This window comes from Sinohyriopsis cumingii, chromosome 3 (genome assembly GCF_028554795.1).
Source record: "Sinohyriopsis cumingii isolate HCF-2022 chromosome 3, ASM2855479v2, whole genome shotgun sequence".
Taxonomy (NCBI): Eukaryota; Metazoa; Mollusca; class Bivalvia; order Unionida; family Unionidae; genus Sinohyriopsis; species Sinohyriopsis cumingii.
Window position 1 is genome coordinate 35,379,366 of NC_142963.1, and position 24,708 is coordinate 35,404,073.

Genomic DNA, 24,708 nt, shown 5'->3' on the forward strand with positions numbered 1-24,708 from the left:
TCAAGTGACTTATTAAAGAGGTGCTCGTTCGAAGGCTATGATTTCTTAAAATCATCGCATGCATGAAAGGGATACACAACTTTGAACGCGAGAACAATATCCATAGAAGAGTTCGGAAGTACACAAGTTCGCAGTCACGCATACAAGTATATCTTTCCAAAATCTGCACGAAAGGCTAGGTGCATTATGGTCTTTAACACAGTGAATCAAAGAATTGCATGTGACGATAATTTGATACACTACTTTGAACGCAGAGTCTGAAAGTACGAAAATATATGGGAATGCTGACTGTCATACCATTAATTGCAGGGACGGAAAAGTTGACAACATGAGACTTTTGGTTTTGCTGGCACTGTTCCTGTTGCTGAACGTTACCCTTGCCGGGGTAAGTATATATTGTAAATTATATTCAGTAAAATAGTACCTCAAGCGATATTAATTGACACCTTTTTTAATGTAGGCAAAATGTTTTTAAAGATTGACGAAAACTTACCTCGGTTTGAGGACACCTCACTAACGTCGACACAAATGAAATAATCCATTTTTCTCACTTTCTTTGTCAATTTGAAGAGAACGTGTTAGCATAAATCTTCGCATGTTTGATACAAGGTGGTCAGAATTTCTAAACAAGAGGCCCAAATAAACCTGATATCGCTCTACAGGCTCACATAACAGTTGAATATTTCTCAAAACATGCTTATATAGAATTGTAAGAAACACAAACGATGTAAATACTTTAATAAATCTTTATATCACTTTGATTTAACATATTGTACTATATGCTAATTTAAAAAGTGGAACGGCATAAATAATATGCAGAGTTAATTGTTCATAATCGAAGTCGTGGAAGATCTTGATGACAGAAACTCATTACTAAGGTTTATAGAAAGTGGTTGAGAAATAAAGTCCCTAGATCTGGATAGGTAGGATGCAAGCATCTCATTAATATAAGCAGATGCCAAACTACCATAGAACGTGTCTACAATAATGACAATGTAAGCTTAAGGTGGAGCGAAATTCGGTTGGAATTTGGTCTCCAGATAAGTAGCAGTCTCAATGAATCAGATGCAAAATCACCTCATTAATATCCACGGGTCTCACTCATTATGAAAGTTGTCCAATATATAGGCATGTATTCCAAGTCTGATGAGAAATATGCCTTCTTGAGTGGCAGCAAATTCATGTCCTACACCTATTATAAGTCATGTACAATACATTTTTGGAAATGGAAGGTGCTTTCTGTGCGGTTCGTAAAATATACAATTTGTTTTCTTCAATAACTTGCGTGAAGGGGTGGCGAAAGGGTAACATACTGGATAGACTTGCCTTGTGTGTGTCTGTGTGTGTGTGTGTTTTATTTAATTTAATTTATTTATTACATTAATACAAACAAGGACTATGTGTCTCATAGTAAGGGAGAAACTGATTTGTTTTAATCCTATCCCCAGGCTCGGTAATTTTTCGTTTAATTTTATTGTTAAAGAAATGCTTTTCGAAGACTGTAACAATGTTCGTCGGCAGACAACTTTATCTCCCATCGTATTAAATGTAAACTGAGCATAAACGTCAGCCCATTATGGACAAGAAGTTGAAAGGAAGCGAGCTATACAGCATAAAATATATTCTGCTGTTTACTACGGCCTAAATGACGTCGTGGTAAGATGAATGAGATGAAATTGAGCCGATGGGGCCTTCCATTCAATGCTGCTGAGTCATATCGTTTGAATTTTCTCCGTTTGGCAGCAACTGGTGCATTGCTGACTAAGCGGTTTTTTTTTTGTGCTCATAACAAAAAGTATACGACACCATGGAAGTCAAGGTTCTCTAGTGTCGTCGCCTCAGAAACAAAGAACAACTTCTTGTACTTACTTAACCAGACCATAACAAAAACTATCGTTGAAACCACTGTCATGTTTTCCCATTTTTAATAGACATTGTGTAAAAATGTAGAGTGGAGTGTTGGAGTAAAATCTAGTGTCAGGGTTACATTTGAGACGAAATTACGGCGTTTGTTATCATTTGCACGTGCTTATATCTGCGCCTGTGTCATTCATTTCAATTTACCGAATGTTTCTTCATCTCAATTACCGTATGTTTCTTCATCTTAAAAGACACGCGGATGATACTGTCCTCCTTTAGCTTAAGCTATGAATCTCCTATGGCTAAAAAGACTCTTTTAGTAATTGACCTAGTATTGCTATTTGATTTGTATCTAATTCGAAAATATTTAATAACTTCACAAGATGATGAAACCTATTCCGTTTTGGCTCCACGGTGCTTGACCTACATTTGACAAAAAAGCATTTACTGGATTTTGACAAGATTAAAACGCAAACTCGTTCAGGCTCTGTTATCATCGCCATGTCAAAACAGAATCACAAAGTACCATCAATCTAAACATTTTTTCTCCCACCAGTTCTGTAATAAGATAACACCAATGAAGTTTGAAAGCGTTTAGGCTAATAAAGTAACATTGCTCTGTAACCAGGTCAATTTGTTAGTTTTCAAAGGACATAGTACTAGCGTTTTGACACATTTGCCATTTTCTGACAGCTGTACTTGACCTCTTGATTACGGGGTTATAGTCTTAGGACAAGTAAAAAAAAAGTTACAGTTTATATCCATGGCAATATGATGCCCCAGTGGAATGGCCCTGGCTATCAACATGACTGTGAGTCTGATGATTCGTGCTGGTATTAACTACTGTATACCTCCAGTTATTAGTCCACATAACGATCTTTTGCTTCTTTCTGTCATTTAGTGTAAGGCCATAGAGTTGTACCACTTTATATAAATCCAAACTTAAAATATCAAGACATCCTTAATGTTTATTCAGGTTCCATGTCTGAAGATGTTCGCTGTTTGTGGGTAGCATGGTTCCTCACATACCATGCCAAAATCGGGAAGTGTGGATGTGTGTGATTTGGATTTTTAACCTAGCTTTATCAATTTTTCAGTCATATCGTTACGTTGTCTGTAGTGTGACAGTTTATAGTGATATCTTGTACTGGGGCATCATGCCGCAGACATGTAGTGTCATGTCCCACCCAGTCACATTATCCTGACACCATGAATAAAAACTACTGAGTTATGGATTACTATATCTGCAAAGGAAGACGTGGTGATGCCTGATTAAATTCGTTTTCAAAACAAAGGCCATCTTATTTTTACTTATTTTAAGAAACGCATTTTAAGTGCTCCATTTGCAAACGTTTCATTAAAATTGGGTCATCAAATCATGGTCACATTGAACAAGAGATACGAGAACAGCTACTCTCTTATCAAAATTGATTCGGACTCAAACTAAACAGTTTCTTAACCATCGTTAACACGTAGTCGGTACACTTTAAATATGATATTTCAATTTCATATTTTTATAAGACCACATGTTATTCAAACAGTAAAGAGAATAATGCGCATGAATTTCGTCGGCTTATTTGGACCAATCAGAATGGCATAAAATAATATTTCACATGTTGTCGTATAAAAATATGAAACTGCACATACCATATGTAAAGTGTAATAACCGTGATAAAAGTTCAATACTAAATCATTACCCATTTGAGATCCTCTATCTATGAAAAAATACAAACATGAAACACGTGACGAGTGGAACATTCTGATCCAAAGTAAGATAATCTTAGAATAACTACATCTTGTCCCTACGTTCGAAATGTGAGATATTGTTCAAGGTTGAATTTTACAAAGAATTAGAGTGGACTGAAGCAGTGCGTCAACAGTAGAACAGATGTCAGACAGATATAAACCATAACAAAGCCTTTCTTAAGACAAATTTATCACAAATATATTTTGCAACTTTTGAGAACGCAGAATAATCTACTGATCTGAGATTTATCATGGGTGTTCTTCAGTTTCCTCCACCTCATAAACATAATGCGCCAACGCATGACCTGATCCCCAGTGACTAGCAGAGAGAACTTAAACAATACAGCTAATGAAAATTAACTAGGATATTCGTGAGAGTACCATGAAATAAACAATATACAACCACACCATGTTTAACAGTCCTTAATGTCGATAACTGAAATGTGTATGCAGAAACCATTTTTCTTCTCTCAGTTAGTGACCCGACATTGACCTTTCGACTCTCAAATTGATAGACTTTTTCCTTATTCTAAGTACAAGCCAGTTATGTCCAGATCTATGATGTAGAACTAATGTCATTAACTGGATTTTTTATATTATTAATTCAGTCACAGTGACCTTGACCTTTGAGTTTTTGAACAGAAAATGAATACGGTCCTTCCATATCTAAAGTTAATGCTGTCAACAGAGTCTGGTAATTGTAGATGGTGAACAACTTAGTTATTTGTGAGACCATTTCTTCTTTCAGTCACAGTGACTTTGACCTTTGAGCTTTCCCTGCCCAAGTAAAAACTATCCATAAAGTTTGGTAATTGCAGAAGGTGAATATCTTGAGTTAATGTGAGGAAATACAATTGGTAATGTACATATAAACGGACGGACAATATCATAACATTGTACGCTGCGTCATATGGCAGGCGATTTAAAAGAAAAAGAACAAAATTAAATGCGTCTATCAGCAGTCTCCTTCATACTTACAATGACTTACCGTTAAACATCAAAGCGCTGCCACTGCCTGACTGTTTGGTGGCAGTGACTGTTCACAACAAAGAAAAAGTATGTTGGAAATGAGAGTCATTAAATTTTGTATGTTCTGTATCTTTATCCGTAACAAACACTTTTCACTGAATCATCAAAAGAAACATGCACAGTTGCTTTACAAAACTGATACTTAAACTGCGATTAAAATGGATTAAAACCAAGCAAGTGCAATTTCCGACCTCTTTAGCTCTCTTTGAACTAATTCAAACATTAAAGTCTAAATTTCATTATAGACACAACTGAATCAATCATCGTCAAATAATAAAACCCATAACAGTCTAAAATGGAGAGAGAGAGAGAGAGAGAGAGAGAGAGAGAGAGAGAGAGTTGAGTTTATGTCTCGAAACTCTTATTTTTATTTTGTTCACAAAAAATAATAGAAAACAATTATTTCTCAGTACCAACCTCTCGCACAAGAATATAATAATATACATCGGCTATATCCACGTAGCCAGACTACCTTAATATCAACGTAAATGCATTCTAACACGTAAAAAATCGACTGTCCTTTAGTTTCTGGTCCATTTTCTCAGCCGTCATTGACATAATCCACAAGTAGTAAATCAATGTGCATCCAAATAGAAAGTAGTAAAACAGCATTCTTTAAACAGACGCCACTGTGGTTATTTAGCACACTACGTTATTTGACTCCTCGAAGGGTTTATGGATTTGCAGTCTACAGTCCTGGATAAATATGTTTATCCATTACGGATCTGTTGTCTGCAGTCCCAGATAAAGGCGTGTGTCCATTAGAGATATATTGTCTACAGTTCTTGATAAAGGTGTGGGTCCATTAGGGAGCTGTCGTGTACAGACCTGAACAAAGACGTGGTGTGGGTCCATTGTGAGATCTGTCGTCCACAGTCCAGGATAACAGTGTGGGTCCATTATGGATCTGTCGTCTACAGTCCTGGATAACAGTGTGGGTCCATTATGGATCTGTCGTCTACCGTCCTGGATAAAGGCGTGGGTCCATTAAGGATCTGTATTGTACGGACCCGAATAAAGGTGTGGTGTGGATCTATTGGGGGATCTATTGTGCATAGTCCTGGATAAAAGGTGTGGATATATTGGCGATTGGTGGTCTATAGTCCTCGATAAACGTGAGGGTCCATTGGGGATCTGTCGTCTGTAGTCACGGATAAAGGCGTGGGTCCACTGGGATTCTGTCGTCTACAGTCTTTGAAGAAGGTGTGGGTCCACTGGAGGTCTTTTATCTAAAGTCCTTAATAATGTAGTGGGTCCATCAGGGATCTGTCGCGTACAGTGCTGAATAAAGGCGTGGGGCCATTGGGGATCTGTCGTCTGAAGTCGTGGATAAAGATATGGGTCCATTTACATTTATGTGATATGCTTAAGTTATAATATTTGTTTGTCCGCGGATCTTCTCCGAACCTTGCTCGTGTGTGTGTGTGTGTGTGTGTTACATTTGGTGCAACAGTCTTTTTATTGCTTATAAATGAACTCATCAGACTGAAAATATTTTTTGCTTCTAGTGACTTACATTTTGAAATCACACGAAGCAAGTGCCCATTCTCGCGTTTTTTTTTTTTGTTGGTACAATTATGACGACTTTCTTCGTGTGAATACAGTTAATATTTTGTATTTTATGTAAAGAATGAAGTCATATAGCATGTAAAATGTGTTCTTGAAGATCAGATTTCAAACCAGAATAGTTACTATTCGATACGTTATCAAGATCGAAGAAAGAAAACTTTTAAGATTCGTAGTAGTACCGATAATCTGAATTTGCATGATTAAGAATGGGTTGTCAGCGTGTTTTATGAAACAACAAGCGAGGCTACTGGAATAAAGAGGATTGCGCAAGGACACACCTCAGTGGATGATCCAGGCTAATCTGATCAAAGGATTCCAACACGCACCCTTCGGTAACGAGTCCGGTACACTTACCAAAGAAATATCGTCGATCCTACCTGCATTAGTTGTCTCTCAAGACATGTGGCCTATTGTGCACCCCATAGTCCACGGGGGCCGGGGAAGTGGGGGAATAGTTATTCGTTCAGTAGATTTGTTTTTATATTAGAAAACAAGACCCAAATACTTAGAACTATTTTGTTGAACACACTGTCTAAAATGATTTTATTCTGTAGAAAATCAAGCGTAAGGAGAGGATCCGTACCAAAAGAATTGACCGAGGAGAGAATATTCCTACCGCCGTTGAGGGGGTATGTATATCAGAACAATTATTACCCAACCGCCATAGCAGAAAGCTTACTGTAATCAATCGTGTATGTGTCTCTGTGTGTGTGTGTGTGTGTGTGTGGAAAAATAATTCAAGGACTGTGTGATTGAGCTCCAAGTTGCATGAAAGTTGTTAGGATTAACAACGATACAAGGAGGAATTGTTTTCCTTTTCGGCAGCAACTTCTAGACTAGTACTATAGATTATTATTCATAAATATTGCACATCGGCGTCATCTGTGCAGTTTTGAAAGGCCATTAAATTAGAACACATTTTGAGAAATTTGGTCCACGTCTGTGGAGCAAATATTAAACATTATTGTTCTAGTTTATTAACAACACCCATAATTAACAGCCTGTAATTATAATTTGTACAAATGTGCAAACCCTTGATACCAGGATGCTTTCAGTCACTGGTTCAGATTATGTTGAATGTTTTTGAGAAGTCATTTAACGTTGTTTTTTTTTTAAAGTTAAGTAACAGGAGCCGTATCTAATGCAAACATGTACCATTTATAGAAAATTAAAAGACATTCATGCCGTGATTTCTTACAGTAAATGGAGCCAAAGAAGATTGAGCGGTTTCTGGGAAGAATTTAATTTTTGTTACGTATACATGTCTATAGTTATAACGGTTGAAGTATCTGACGGCGGGTCAGAGATATTTGTAGAAACGTGAAAACCCTTTTTGCCATGATGCTGTCAATATTAATCTATTCTTTTGTTGAGTGATAGTTGAGAAGCCGTTTAAAGTTTTCTTTTTATGGCAACGGTGGCCGTATTTAATGACAGATCAACATCATTTGAACATACTTGAAAGGCCTTTAAGCCAGAATGTTTAAAGGTTTTCCTTTTTTATTATGTTTTTGCATCTTAAGCCCGGAAACCCCAGTAGCTCAGTGGGTGTTGTTTTGGTGTCGGACTCGTAATCCAGAGGCCGTAGGTTTACTATTCCTTTGGCCAGCCTGGGTCGGGTGCCTCAGTGTGTTTTTGCAAAAGGTTCGTATGTTCTTCGGTATGTTATAGGCATTCATGTTTTTCAAGTGCCGTTAAAAACAACAAACCCCAAACAAAGCATCTTCATATCTGACAGCACATTAGCGCCGTTTCTCCAATAATAAAAGGCTTTTATGCCAGGATGCTTTCTGTCAAAGTAATGTTATGGCGGTAAAATTATATTTGCATTTTTGGTGAATAAAGATTATGGTGTTGAAATGTGTTGAAATGTTTTTATTTCTAATAGCGGTTGCAAGTAGTATAGCAGGGCTGTATAGCGTCAATGGAAAACCCAGTCAAAAAGGTCGTGGGGCTGTATAGCGTCAAGGGAAATTTAACATGGGGAATTGGGGCTGTATAGCGTCAAGGGAAATTGGGGTTGTTGTATAGGGATAATAGGAATCGAACAGGTGAGGTGACGTTACGGTACTGGACATTGGTAACAATGTTGCAAGGGGCTGACCTCAATCAGATCAAACAGCGGGGGGAAAACCTAGAACGGCTTGGCGGGGCGGGACATTGATATATATATATATATATATATATATATATATATATATATATATATATATATATATATATATATAACACATTCAACATACATACACAGATTGATGATCATCAATCTATCACACCTAAACTTTAAAATGAACTAAAAATTGAAAAGGACCTTTGGGTTTCTTGTTCTTCTTCTTGTTTGTCTTCTAATCTCTGCTTTTTCTCCACCAACTTATTTTCTCTCCTACATTCTTCTTTTTTCCTTTTTTTTTTTCTTCAATCCATTCTCCTTTTTCTATTCTCTCATTCCACTCTCTCATCCTTATTCTGTCTTCTTCACCCTCCTTGTCATCCCCTTTACCTTTTTTTAACCAGCTCTTTCAATCTTTTCTTCGTCTTCTTTACATTGTTTGTCTCCATCATGGTTCTGTGAATAGTATAAACACCATACTCCAATTTCACCATGAATTCCTCCACCATTCCAAGATCGTCTATAGCCTCTTGCAATATCTTCATGACGTCGATCTGATTTGATGCCATCTTTGATTATTCATTGTTGAATGGCACGAATGACAAACGCTCGACTTTATGTGTCAAACACGAACGTGAGGAAAACATCCCTTACACTCACTCACACACTATCAACTATTCACACAAACGTACGCGAACTCATACAAACCCCAAAATATACTATCCGCACACGGGAAGAAGAAAAAAACAATCACAAATACACTGTCGACGAGAAGAAACAAGTTCTAGGAGAGAAGGAGGACATTGAAAGTGAAACAATGATGGTACTCATAGACATTTTGGCAGAGTTAAAGAGTCTGAAACAAATGTATCAGACTTCTTTAATACGACCCAAGAGAAAAAGACCTTCCCGTGCCAAACAACCCAACCTTGTTACTACGCCTGCGATACCACCCCTAGAGATTTCTGCCAAATCATCATCGACAGGAGCAAGTCCAGAAGTGGCAAAGGCTTAAAGCAGTTAAAGTTGATTACGTCCCGTTCCTGATTTAAAAAAAAAGAAACAATCATCCAACGGCCCTTTTCTGGGCCACCCACCCCTCTCGAAAAGAGATAGTATTAATTTTGCCAAAATCAATTAAAACTCAAAATCCCATTCCCCCCCCCCCGATGATGTACGTTTGTGAGTGAGCGCGTAGGTGTAGGTCCTTATTCTAAAAATCAAAACCAAGAGACACTTACGTTTTTCTTTCTGGTCTATTTTGGTACAAATTTTACAACGCAATATCACAGCACAACATGTTAAAAGTTCATAGACTTCTTCAGTGCCTTTGTTCAGTCTCTCCTGTTTTGGAAATTTTTCACTCACAGTTTTTTTCCCCTTCTTCCTCATTTTCTCCTCTTCTTCTTTTCTTCTCTTTTTTGCCTTTCTGGACGTGTTTGGGGTTTTCCTTTTGGGAGAGCACCTTCTTCTTCTTCCTGTTCGGAACCCCTATCTTCCTCTTGCTCATGTTGTTTCTTACCGCAGTCTGAGGACCAATGTCCTTTTTTGACAATGATAACAGGTATCTTGACTTTTGTCTCTTCTGACATGTGTCTTGCTTTTTTGACGGTCTGGACATTCTGTAGCCCAATGCCCTTTCTTCTTACATATATAGCAAGTATCTTGACTTTTATCTGGAAAGGAGGGAGAGTAGTCCGTCGGCTTGTCTGAAGAAAACTTTCGAATGACACCTCGCAAAGATCTAATCAGAAGTTCGATCTGTGTTGGTTCTTCCATCGTTCTGCTCAGTTTGAGAGTGAAGTGAATACTGGGAGGGAAGACACTGACCCTTTATATAGGGATGACACTAGTCTGACATTGATATAGGGGCCCATAGCGTATAAAATGTAGTCATTTGACTTTTGAAGTCAATGTGAAACGATCACATTATTTTATGGAGAAAGGAGAAGAAAGTAAGAGGCAGACACGTAATTTATCGCCTTGCACAGTAGCTGAAGTCTTGGCTTAAATTCAAGCCAGCGATTTTGAAGATGACCTGAGTGAGCCCGAATCCAGACCTAGAGAGTCAACACCCAGCAAAAGTCCACTATTAACGCCTCAAAAGTGCTCCCACATTCGAGAGACGGAAAAGCGCTCCTCTAGAAAATTTAGAACTACGGCATACACGTACACAATGAAGTTTAAAGATTTAAAGTCCGAAGTACATTCCGGGAAAGCAGAAGGGTTCATCACCGATGTGTGGAATTCTTTGTTAAACACACTGAAGCCAAAGAAGACGATCGCTTGAGACTTTCCATTCATTACGACTGTTTGAAATTCTCCGTCTGGATCGAGTTTAGCAGCCCGGCAGAATTGACACCTTTCAAAGCCATCGACAAGATTCAACACGTGCAACAATCCAACGACAAGTTTCACATCACCGACAGAAAAGTGACACTGTTCCTGTCCCACGTACCTCTTCCCCAAGGGACAGGACGCAAAAAGGTGTTATTGGTGGACGAACTTCGTAGCATCAAGCGTAGCCTCGTCCAAATTAAAAACCCTCAAGACAATATGTGTTTATCCCGTGCCATCGTGGTGGGACGAACGTATACCGACAAGAACGACACGGCAGAATGGCAAAGAGCCTGGAAAACTATTAAACAATCTGGCCAAGCCAAGCAACGAAGAGAAACAGAACTCCTGTTACAGCAAGCGGGGATATCCAAAGACACAGCCTGTGGCATTCCTGAATGCAAAAAATTGCAAGACGTCTTGGCTACACTTTACACCTTGAAAGCACACCCTCAAGAAGTGCGCGGACCTCTGTTGTTTCGAGGCAAAGATTTCAAAGACTGAAAATACATTTACGTCTATCATCACGATGAACATTTCGATACCATCACCAGTATCGCCCCATTCCTGGGATAAATATATTATTGTGAAAAATGTGACAATGGCTATAACAACTGAGAGCAACACAAGCATTGTGGATCGAAATGTGACGGATGTTTGGCTTCCCAACCTTGTCTGGACAAAGGACAAGAACGAGTGCATAGCCCTACTTGTCAGCGCATTTGTCATCCTTACCAGTTACCAAAGACATCCGAAGACGCAAGGTTCATAACGGAAAAGTGCTAGTCAACTGCCTAGATTGTGCCCTACTTGTGGACAAGGCACACGTATGTTCAGGAAAGAAGCGATGTCACATTTGTCACCAAATCGTGGACTTGGAACACGAATGCTACATTCAAAAATACCATTCCAAACATCAAGAGGAAGAAGATAACCAGAAGAAAGGCAAGTTCATCTTTTTCGATTTCGAATGCATGCAAGAGACCGGCATTCACATTCCTAATTTCTGTGTGTTTCATCGAGCGCGCGAGAAGTGCATCCAGGAGCCTATCTTGAGTCATTGCCTTCACTGCAGCAAGATTCCTGGAGAACGTGAAAAAATATTTCGGGAACCGAACACGCTAGCCGATTTCGCCCAATGGATCTTAGACCCCATCGACCAGATGTGAAGTCGAGAGGACATCGAACGTCAAGGAGATTGTCATCGCCATGCCATGGTGATGGCTCATAATTTCTCGGGATACGATGGACAGTTTCTTCTCAGATGCTATACGGGAGAAAGTACCTAACGTCCGAAAGTGACTTTGAACGGAGCCAAACTCATCTACATGCAAGTGGGACAAGTGCAGATTAAAGATTCGATGAGTTACTTGGCCATGCCTTTGAGTCGAATGCCTAAAACGTTTGGGATGACAGAAATGGCCAAAGGCTATTTTCCTCACTTTTTCAATACCGAAGCCAAATTTACACGCCGTTCTACCCCATATGCATAAGGCTCACTACAACGACCGCGACAAAATGCGTACCGAACAAAGAGAAGCTTTCTACGCTTGGTACCAGACTCACGTCTCAGACCCCTTCGACTTTCAGGAAGAAATGTTAATGTATTTTCGATCCGACGCGAATATTTTACGGCGTTGTTCTGGAAAATTTTGAGAATATTTCATAGAGCACGGAGAGATCGATCCTTTGAAAGAAGCCTGCACCATTGCCAAACCGTGTTCCTTAGTGTACCGTCAATGATTCATGCCCGAAAACACACTGGCTGTTATAAGCCCTCAAACGACGAACTTTGTCAAACGTCAATACTCGGTCAAAGCCCTACGCTGGCTACATTACAAGGAAGACAAATGGATTCAACATGCCCGCAATGGAGGAGGTTAAAAGACCATCGGAACGTATTCAGTGGATGGTTGGGACTTAGAAAACCCCAAGATCGTGTACGAGTTTAACGGATGCTTATTTCACGGATGTCTCTTCTGTTACCCTCAATGTGACACTAAAATCAGTTTTTACAACGGACCATGGAAGACTTGTACCAGACCACTTGTCAGCGGCACTTGAAGTTAGAACAGCAAGGATACCAAGTGGTTGAAATGTGAGAACATGAGTACGATGGCCGTTTGAAAACAGATCCCGAGTTTAAATGCGTTGTGGAAAGTTACAAGCTGGTGGACCCACTGAAACTGAGGAACAGTTTGTACGGAGGACGAACGAATAACACCTGTTTGCTGTACCACGCCGACGAGGAGAAAGGAGAAGAATCCAAATACTTGGACGTGTGTTTGCTGTATCCTTACGTGTGCAAATATCATAATTTTCCGCAGGGTACCCGCAATTGCTGACGAAACACATCGACCTGGACAACATTCGATAATACGAAGGATTGATCAGTTGCAAAGTCTTGCCTCCTTCCGACTTGTACCATCCCGTTTTACGTCACCATTGCCAAGGAAAACTGATATTTCCTTTGTGCCAAACTTGTGCTGAAACACGCAACCAAGACCAAACTTGTTAGTACACCCAGGAAGAACTCTCATAGACTGGAAAGTGGGTCAGTGTGGAATTGTTTAAAGCTCTGGATCTGGGATACCAATAGTTGGAAGTGTACGAAATTTACCACTTTCCCAAGACAGAAAAATACTACAAGGGCGACGAGACTAGGAAAGGCATCTTCGCAGACTACGTGGATGCCTTTTTGAAACTGAAACAAAAAGTCGGCTGCTATCCTTCCTGGTGCCACACTCCCGGAGACCAAAATAAATTCAAAGAGAAATACTGGGAGCAGGAAAGCATCACTTTAGACCACGTGGAGAAAAACGAAGGAAAGCGATCATTTGCCAAAGTGATGTTAAATTTCTTGTGGGGTCAAATGGCCGTGTTGACCCATGACTGCGTATTTGAAAGAACCTTTCCGTTACTTCCAGATGATTCACGACAAAACCAAATACACGAAACACGTTGAAGTCGTTCATGAGGACTTGATCTTAGTCAATTACTAAGAAGAACTCGACTTTGTAGAAGCCGACGATATTGGAAATGGCATCATTGCGGCTTACGTGACAGTCCATGCTTACTTAAAATTGCACGAAGCTTTATGATCGCCTGTGTCAACGTCACTCTGACATCGAAGGAGACCGTTTAGGAGCCTGAACGGACGAGCACCCCGACGACAAGATTCTAAGTTTTCCTAGTGGCGTTCCTACATTTACGGCTATTAATACCGGGACAAACAAAGAGAAGTGCACACGGAGTGTAAAGTGAAAGGATTGACTCTCAACTATCGCGGCAGTCGAGTGGTGAATTTTGGCGTAATGAAAGAAGCATTGCAGTCTGGACAGGATGGAAACTTTAAAGTGACCACCTACGAGCCGCACAAGATTGTCCGTTTACCCACACACCAAATTGTCAGACGGCCTTTGGAAAAAGTGTATCAAATCGTGTACCAGAATCGAGTGCGACTTCCCAAACACTTCAATTTGTCATACGGACACATCGATATTGGTCAGCATATAAAAAGGGACAACGTCCAAGACCGATTGTTTATTGTAACTACAAATACCAAGCGAGAAAGATGAATACTGGTAGACAGACTGTTACGTGTTTAGGCTCGAAGAAAGAATGAAACCAACAAGCTTTGAAAAATATATAAAATAATTTATTTCCCTGGGAAAATACTGTAAAAATGAAAAAATACGAGAACTTACGGTTTCCAGAGTCAAATCCAAAATGAATACAAGAATAATCCACGAATAAAATTGTTGAAGTTCTAATGTTGAAATGTTCTAATGGTTCAAAGTTCTAGTCCCGACGAAGAATCCAAAATGGAAGGCGATGACGTATGATGTAGACAGTACTGTTTTGAAGTCTACACTTCCTTTTAGAAACACAATCCTCCGGTTATGGAAATCCAAATGAAATTTTCAAGAAATGTCCTTGTTCAAGAATTCTGTATGAATACAATATTTCCAAAGAAACGAATTAATCTTCCAAATAGTCCAGATAATCGGAAGAAAAATTAACATATAACTTAAAAACTCAAAATCTTCAATACTGGTCACAACAGAAGAAAACAACTTGACATCTAGTGTTTAAAAGCCCGGACTCTGAGATCTCTCTCTCTCTCCAAACACCATTATTACTACTAAGTATTTCGCAATTTCGGAAATGCCTAATTGCAAAATAGACGATCACGTGATCATGTTTACATGTAACAAGCACATAGCTCATGTACATTCTTGATAAGAACCAATCATTTTCCTCCGACAAAAAGTTGTTTACTTGACCCTCAATCAAGGCCAGGAACTATGTCAAAAATAGAAACAAGTGTTTCTATTATTAGATATCTAAGGAAAAATTCAGGTCAAACTGAATTTTCTGGAAAATATCAAATTCCTAATAAACAAAATTACATTGACATGTAAAGAAAACAAAATGACTCCAAAACCCCCAAACAGTCAAATCACATCAAATACAACTTAATCAGATATAAATTAAATCAAATATATGTAACACAGACATCATTCAAGTTCGGTGATTCTCAAGTGGAGTGCGATGATGTGCATTGCGATGTGAGCGGTGCCGTACGCTGTGACCTCAGCGATTCAGTACCTCATCCTATGAATTTTGCTATGACTACTACTACCACTACACCTACCATGGAAAGTGATGCTGTGCATGTCAAACATGTCTGATGCAAAAGCGATGATGTTCGTTATCATGGACACTTTACTGGTTTTCGATGTTAATGTCATCCTCCACGTGACACCATGCTTCTACCACCCTGCGGATGTCATCCAAAAACGAGCAAACCCCTGCGGATTTCACCGTACCCTCACCGAAATAAACCTGTGAAAGACGAATATTCGTTCCCTGTGCGTTTGCCTGAATACTGCGACTTTGAAAGTCGATTCCAAACCTTGCAAGGAACATGGCCTTTATATCTGGGAGGACCTACCCCGAAGAATTAGCCAGAGCCGTATTTATCTACTTGTCGAAGGGGATAAAGTCAAAGGCTTCAGTTGCGGTGTATCACTACACCGGGGGTGGGGTGGGGGTAAATTCTGCTTACCTGGAACATGCTCGATGGTCACCGAATTGTCACTACCTACCTTTAGTGGGACGACCTCAGTAATCTCTGGATGGATACTTTACAAGAGAACATTTATGGTTTGCCTGTGGAATTAAGATAACGTATTTACCGAGAGTTGGTCAAAATACAAGTGAAACGCAAAGAACAATTTCATCCGTTACGTCACCGATGTTTAAAACACGGGTATCTGAAGGCTATAAGAGAACTGATTCAGATAAAAGTGCTCGAGTGGTCAGACATTGTTAAGCTGGACGTGGGTGAGAAGGATTGGTTTGTTGTGACTAATTCTTTTTACTACAAGGTAAACATTCTGTAACGAATTCCAGAAGAGAGGATTACCATAATCTTGTGCACAACGTAAACTTAGTTCAAGAGGAAACTTTTGAACAGAGTGTGATGTGCAAGTTAGTGACTATACCATTTAGGTTCGCCACTGGAGTACGATCATCGTTGTGCAGAAAGTACACTTATTGCCTCCGACAAAAAGAGGTATAAAAACGGGCTACCATTCCACGGTCTTAATCAATCGTGATGCAACAAATTCCGTGGAAGGAAACCAGTGAGAGTATTCAAACGGTGGAGGATTTCCAACACTTATTACGAGAACTGTGTCCCATGAATTGGGTTCGTCGTGTGGTATGTGTCTTAGTGACATGCTTTCTGGGATTTCGTTTACCAGCCGATTCCTTGTGGGCTCTTTACGAACAGTACTTACCACCAAATAAAACATAAATGTGGTCTCTTTAAATGCCCACGAGAGACTCATTATGTTAAAAGTCTTGCGCTTTCATTTGGATACTTCTCGACCTCTACGAGAAAAAAAAGATTCGTCAACCTTTAGGTACTGAAGATGTGTACGACGATGTGTGTAGTTTATGACTTACAGCCCCACTGGACAGATGTACTTGACTGGAAAAGTTGGGGTTTCGTGGATTAGACCAAAGAAGTGGCAAGTTATGCCCAAGAGTTGTGCTCCTAAATTCCAACGTCCAGTGAAAAAGTAACTTTTAAACCTGTGTTGTTGAGAGTGCCAGAAGAAGAACCCTACACCGAGGAAAACCACTCCCTTCACGACAGGACTGTCATGGACATTCCCGAAAGACCATTCCAGAAGGACACCTGTGTGAATCTACCCAATGTAAAGAGTGTAAGAACATTACACACTGTCCGTTGGTCACCTTTGTTACCACAAACATGTTGTACAGTGACTTGTTTATATTCCACTTTCATATTTGTGATATGTGTTTTATCGCTGTATTTGACCATTTGGCTTTTATGCATATTTCTCTTTTGTGTTGTTCCATTTTAAACATGTGGTGAAATAAATGCGTCCTGACAAAAGTATAAAAACTCTTGTCTTGTCTGTGTTCGTGTCAAAAGTGACATTCCCTGCACAATGACTACCTCTACTGTCCCTGCTCCCTCTTCCCCCACTTTCAATGTCATCGACAAAGACTTAGATCTTGGCAGATGGGAGGCCTTGTATCTTCTCCATCCCTTTAACATGTTAATTGCCGGACCTAGCGGTTCAGGCAAAACGGAAATTGACAAACATTTGATCAAAAATAAACATAATTTGATCGATCGTCCACCTCAACGGATCGTGTGGTGTTACAAAGAGTGGCAATTGGTGTACAGTCTCTTGCGAGAAAGTCAAGGCGATTCCATCGTGTTTGTGGAAGGCATTCCTGGCAAAGACGATGAGATCGTGTCTGACCTCAGTCAACCCCATCTGGTCATCTTCGACGAAATGTTAGGAGAAGACGAAGAAATTAAACTGGTTTATGCGCAAAGGGCATCATCGTAATACCAGTGTCATTTGCATCACCCAAAATTTGTTTCAACAATGTAACGCCAATCGCACCATCAGACTCAATGCTCACTACGTGGTCTTTTTGAAAAGCCCTAGAGATAAATCGCAAGTGGAAGTCTTAGCCAAACAGTTAGGAACGCCTTGGTTGACTCATGCGTACGACGATGCTACTCAAAACCCACACGCCTATTTACTCGGGGATTTAAAACCCACCACTCCCTATTATTTGCGATTTCATACTCATGTGTTTCGCCACTGGTGCTAAGATGGAGCGCCTGTCGTGTACATGTTCTCGTCGTCGACTTAACAACAACAACAACAAAATCTATAAAAGCTTCCGACACTTGATTCGTGCCTTGTACGGCATCAGTCGCGAAAAAAATCAACATATACGTGCTTGTATCTTTGAAGCCAGTCTCTAAGAAGTCGTACGTTGGTTTAGGGTGACAGCACGTCAATTACTGCAAGGCATCATTCACATTCCACATCAAACCAAACGCTTTTTTGAGAGAAACAAAGTAGCCTCGACGCAACTGGCCGATCTCTGCATCGACACTCAAACCAAACAGCAAATCATTTTGAAACCTGGAGGTAGCGGTTCTCTAGGATATGTAATCATTCGCTTCCTCTTAAAATGGGATCCTAATGCCCCCAAAGTCCTCCCCAAGAAAAAAGCCACTCTAAAAAAAGCCAAACGGACCCAAAAGAAAAAGGGCAGTAATGTGAAGACCAGGACACAGCCACAGAAAAAGAAAACCCTACAGAAAAAGAAAAAGAAAAGTTCCCAGAAAAGACCCCAGAAAACAGCTTCTGCCCACAAGAGAGGAAATTCGTCGAGGACGCAACCTTACATTCGCAAACAACGACCTTCAGCGACGATGACCGCGTCTCCAGTAGCCTCAGGTTCTTCTACTTTTCCATTGCTGTTGATGCCTGCCAAACCCAATTTGTCAGCCGTTCTTCCTCATTTGACGAAAGAATGGAAACACGCGTCTCCAAGAACTTTTCTAGCGGTGACACCCTCCTCCTCTTCAGCTGCAGAGGCAGCTGCTCACAAAGTACCCGCCTCCAAAATCAAAGTCCAAGAGAGATCGGGCTTGTTTCAGAGTTTACTGGATTTGTCCAAACAAGAACTGCCTCGATTTAGTCATTTGCGAAGCCATCCACGAAATGTGATGCCTGTCATCAAGTTGATACGACGTAAAGACAATCAGTGGCAACGAACTCCAGTATAAAAAGACCTGAAGCAAATGATAGGGATCAGTGTTATTGTGCACCTGAACACCCAAAGATGCCACATCAAAGAAGTGCACACTGTCACCATCGTCGTTCTTCTGTCCAATAAGGAAAAAGAAAAAGACAAGGACAGTCTCGTCATCTGAATTTTTTTTAGCCAAGCATCGAAGTCACCAACAGAATATATACAGTCGTCCAAGAAAAAAGAGGAGCAACCGAAGGGGAGGATTCTTTGGCGATTTTGGAAAACACATCGTCACCTTTTTGACGAAGTGATAGTCCAAAAAAAGAGATAAAAGGGTGTAGGCCATGTCATCGACATCAGTGTATTTTTGGTGTGTGCCTCGGAACCAACAAACAAAGATGTCGCCTCCCAGAAAATATCCTTCTTCACTCCCCAAAGGAAAGAAAAGGAAAGGACTTCCTCCTCGATTAATCAAACTTGGGGATATATTGTTAGTCCTGTCCAAAGTCTCTTCACCCGTGCGAAAAATCTCATTCAAACCGTCTCCAAAGGTGTCATCGATAACGTGAGCGAATGTTGTCTTAAAGTTTTGAAAGGCACGATACCTTTGTCTCCACATCGGAAAAAATGCTTAGCCAAACATCGACACGTTCTTCGCCAAATGGTCCAAAAGAAAATCCCCATCTGTCAAAAGAAAAAGAAGTTGGTTCAACACGGAGGAATTTCACCCCTGTTAACACCACTTGCCAAAGCAATAGTAGGATCTGCGTTTAGACTCCTGGGAGGTAATTTACCCCATGCTTCCAGGAAGAAGAGGCACGAAAAGTCTTTCAAACACCGTCAGCAGCCCCCATCCCTAGTAAGATTTCAGCGTCCTTGTTGACTCCTTCCCCCACTCCTCAACGAGAAGAACTCAAAGTTTGGGTTAAAAAGGTGATGTCCACTCCTCCTTCGACAGAAGTCAAAAAGAAAGAAGGAAAACCAGATGTGAGAAAAGAAACGAAGATCAAAGCAATCCCATTGCCACTCCCACCGCCACCACTACCCTCGACTTCTACTCCCGTGGCACGTCGGACACATAAATCCGTTTCCAAACCACCATGTCGCCCCATCCAAAGTAGCATCAGAAGTAGAAATGGAGAAGGTGTTAGCCAGCATTTACGATGATCGATCCCACCCTGAAGGTTACGGAGGAGTTCAGAACTTGTATCGTGCTGCCAAAACTCGACTGAAAGGTATCCGTTTACCTCAAGTGCAACGATGGTTATAAGAACCAGACACGTACACTTTACACAAACCCATTCGACGAAATTTTCCAGAAGTCGCAATTAATAATAAGCAACAAGTAGCTAAGCAATGCAATGTAACTATTGGTCTCATTCCTATAAATTTATTATATATATTTCACCTTTATTGCACCCTTACCAATCCCGACACCTCCTATTTATTGCATTGCTCATTGTGATATCATACTAATTTGATTACTGGAACTTTCTTCTTTTGCGTACCTGCATCCGTATTGCATTACTTAACGAATCACACTTCCAACGCCGCCTTCTTTTGCGTAAATAAGCAATGCGATGTAACTATTGGTCTCATTCCTATAAATTTATTATATATATTTCACATTTATTCCACCCTTACCAATCCCGACACCTCCTGTTTCTTTCAGTACCAACTTTAACTTAAAACAAAAACCCCACCCAAAACAGGTCACGTAACTGATGCTGATTCCATACAGACGGTAACAAATTTACTAGACGTCTTTATGAATTTTGCCTGGGTGGGGACGTGGTTGCATGGGTGGCATACGGTTCATCACCCAAGTTGGGGTGGTACCATCGTGTGCGCTTGCAGATGCTACATCTGCACCTATCACCCACTATGTCAATGCAGGCGGCATTGGAAGTGTGACTCGGTAAGCAACGAAATACAACTACAGGTACAAAAACGTGGTCGGCAGCCAAACCATCCCAATCTCTCCAAAATACAATTTTCTAACAATTTCTTCATTCTTTCTCCAGCATCTTAGGACATGGAGCATCATTAGAAATATAAATTATCAAAACTGGCTGTTATAAATTAGTTATTATAAGGTGGCTTAAACCCCAGCCATCAGGATCAGCTCCATAATGTGGCAACGACTGGACTAACTAAATCATAAAATATAGCGTAATACCCCAAATAAGCTTAAAAAAGGTGGTTAAAAACCCAAAGCCATCAGGCCTAGCCGCACAAAGTGGCAACTAAAGATTAGTCAGTTAAGATATAGAACCCCCCACCAAAAAAAATTAGACTTATAAGGTGGGTAAGACTAAGGCATCAGGACCCCCGCACAAGGCGGAAAACTATATATTATACACAAGGTTCCCTAACTATTAACTTTTCAAATAATTCCCCATAATATATCTTAGGTAGATCCACTATGCCACCTATACTACTACAAACAGCACAAATAATGTTTTCCCAAATTATAATTACGGCAAAACGACACCATTTACCTTTTGGAAAATTGGGAGAAAAAAACAAATGATCTCGGATGTAAGGCGTCTTCCTCCTATTCAGTCTGACAATCCCTGCATCCGCCAGACATCTTGTACACAAGTGAGTGCGTGTGGGTCGATTCCCACTCACAACATGTCCCGTGAGACAAAGATGTCTCTTAAACGGACAACTTAATCAGCACACGGTGTGTGCACCTCCTCGAAAAAATTAATCAGCCCACTGTGGGAGCATTAAACGGTCGCGCATGCCCTAGTAAGCAAATGCGACATTAATCCAACGACCGACCAGTCTGGCTACCCATCGTCAACGAGACAACATGAATAACAGAATCGCTAAATTGCTTGAACTCAGCTGCACCTGGAGTATGCCAGACGTTTATTGGATGAACTGGCTATGGAAGCCATAGCTGAAGAATCCAGGATAGAGGAGGAGGAAGATGAGAAAAAGAAAGAAGAGGAGAAGGAAAATAAGCGAGGTATTCTGCCTCACCTGATGCTATGACATCTGTGTGAGGTCAAGCCTGAGGTGAGGACACCTCCACAGGCAATAGCTGCACCATATCCACAGCCTCTGCAACCAGTACAAAGTGCAGTGGTTCGCCTGGCTCAAAGCTGGGAATAGGAAATAAGGAGGCCAGAGCATACACGCTTGTGGCATAGGAGAAGATAGAGGGAAGTCTTCACTATCCCTGAAAGTGAAGACTGGAAGAGCGAAGCCAGTCCCCCCCCCCCCGCCTCTGCGTTACCAGCGACAACCTTAAATTGGGAGCAGGGCTGGAGCGGGAGATGGGTCAGTGGTGCCAGCTTTGTGATATGTAACCATTAGCCAGGTGAATTTGGAGCTTTTTAAAAAAAAAAAACCTTTTCAGGGCTAACCAATCTCTAGAAAAGAGACTATTCAAGTTTGTTGTGTGAATATGGAGTAGTGTGATTATAAACACTCACTCGGTTCCTAATATATGTGTGTGTGTTTGCATGAGTGCGCGTACATTGTGTAGATAGTATATATGGGGTTTGTATACGTTCACGTACGTTTATGTGGATAGTAGATCTTGTGATTGTATGAGTGCGTGTACATTCTGTGGATAGTAGATTTTGGGGTTTGTATGCGTTCGCGTACGTTTGTGTGAATAGTAGATATTGTCGTTTTTCTTCTTCCCGTGTGTAGATAGTAGATTTGTTTGGGGCGGGGGGGGGGGGGGGGGGGTGGCGGTATGCGTTCGCGTACGTTTAGTGGATAGTAGATATTGTATGTGGGTTTTTCTTTTCTTCCTCTTCCCGTGTGTGGATAGTAGATTTTGAGGTTTGTATGCGTTCGCTGTCGTTTGTGTGGATAGTAGATCTTGTTTTTTTTTCTTTCTTTCTGTGTGTGGATAGTATATTTGGGGTTTGTGGAGAGTATATAATAGTTTTTTCTTCTTCCGGTGTGTGGATAGTATCTTTGTGGTTGTTTTTCATCTTCCCGTGTGTGGATAGTATATTTTGTGGTTTGTATGAGTTCGCGTACGTTTGTGTGGATAGTAGATAATATGTAAAGTGAGTGTACGGGATGTTTTCCTTCACGTCCGTGCTTTACAAATAAAAAGTCGAGCGGTTGTCATTCGCGCAAGTCAACATTGAATAATCAACGATGGCTTCAAATCAGATCGACGTCATGAAGATATTGCAAGAGGCTATAGATAATCTTGGGATGGTGGAGAAATTCATAGTGAAATTGGACTATTGTGTCTATAATATTCACAGAGCCAAGATGGAGAAAAACAATGTAAAGAAGACGAAGGAAAGATTGAAAAAGCTGATAAAAAGGTAAAGGAGGACAAGGTAGATGAAGCAGACAGAATAAGGATAAGGAAGTGGAATGAGAATATAGAAAAAGAAGAGAATGAGAAAAGGAAAAAAGAGGAGGAGCAGGAGAAGGAGAAGGAGGAGAAGAAGAAAAAAGAAGAATGTAGGAGAGAAAATAAGAAGTTGGTGGAGAAATATAAGAGATTAGAAGACAAGCAAGAAGAAGAAGAAGAAGAAGAAATCCAAAGGCCCTTTTGAGGTCCACTCATATGCCTCGAAACAATTTTTATTCTCTTTGTCTAACAAATTTTTAGTTGATTTTATAGTTTAGGTGTGATAGATTGATGTTCATCAATCTATGTATGTATGTTGTATATGTTATATATGTCTATGTCCCGCCAGTTCAGCCTCCGCCAAGCGTTCTAGGTTTTTTCCTGATGTTCGGTCCGATTGAGGTCAGCCCCTTGCAACATTGTTAACAATGTCCAGTACCGTGACGTCACCTCACCTGTTCCATTCCTATTATCCCTATACAACAACCTCACTTTCCCTTGACGCTATATAGCCCTAATATTTCCCATCTTAAATTTCCCTTGACGCTATACAACCCAACGACCTTTTTGACTGGGTTTTCCATTGACGCTATACAGCCCCACTATACTACTGTTGCCATATTTGATGGCAGATAAGTATCATCTGCATAAATCAGAAAAATTCTTCAAGCTAAGACAATTTCTGTCACCCTGGTTGAATTCTGTTGAGCGGATTTTGACAAGAGGTTGTAAAGGTTTGGTTATCTTTGATGGCAGATTCGCATCATTTATACAAATCTAAAAGCTTGTCACGCCTTCCTGTCCTCTAATACATTTGGCCAGGTTATATTTAGTGGGTTTTGAAAAGAAGTCGCTTAAAGGATTTTTCATGTTTGGCAATGGCGGTCATATTGAGTGCTGAATTTGTGTAAATAATACGGGATGCTTTATTGCAAAGTTGGTAAAATTCTGGTGAGTGGTTTCTGAGAACTCGTTTCAAGTTGTTTTAATGTTAATAATGACAAGTATATTTCATTACGAATCAGAATCCTTTGTAAAACTAAATGCAAAAGTCCTTCTGTCAAGATGTTTTCTGTCAAATACAGTAGTATCTTTGAGAGCAAGCAGTGTAAAGACCTTGATATCTTTAGTAACAGGGGACATAACTGCCGTAAGGTAAAATTTGAATTGGTTTGAAAGTCCATTATGCCAGGATGGTCACTCTCGAAGGAAGTCAGATTATTTTGGCTGGTGTATCTGAATCATTTGAATAAGACTGAAAACCCTAAGTGCCAGGATGTTTTCATAAATTTTAATCAAGCAGTCTTTTGGAAGAATTGGCTTAAACCACAGGGCCTCGTATCGTTGCATACAATTGACCTGTCATACGTGTACTATATAATAAATGCGCGATCAAGGAGACAAGTGTCCTTCCTTGTAGTTAGTATATAGTACATGTATGACAGGTCAGTTGTAAGCAACGATACGAGCCCCTGTGGTTTAAAAGGATGTTTCCTTTTTGTAATGACGACCATATCTAAAGGCGGATTGGCATCGTTTGAACACATTTAAAAATCATCTAGTTGATGATGATTCCTTTCAAAAATTGTCAGCAAAATTCTGTTTGGAA

At 40.2% G+C, this 24,708-nt stretch overlaps 1 protein-coding gene across 1 annotated transcript in view; it reads left to right on the top strand.

The window, feature by feature from the left end:
• The window catches only part of LOC149802673 (SPARC-like), a 44,929-nt gene that overhangs the window by 8,770 nt on the left and 11,451 nt on the right, over window positions 1–24,708 (top strand). The window contains exons 2-3 of the mRNA XM_089952049.1: window positions 310–385; window positions 6,759–6,833. Coding sequence (XP_089808175.1) covers window positions 329–385; window positions 6,759–6,833 — 132 coding nt within the window. The 5' untranslated portion in view covers window positions 310–328. The remainder of the gene's footprint in view (window positions 1–309; window positions 386–6,758; window positions 6,834–24,708) is intronic.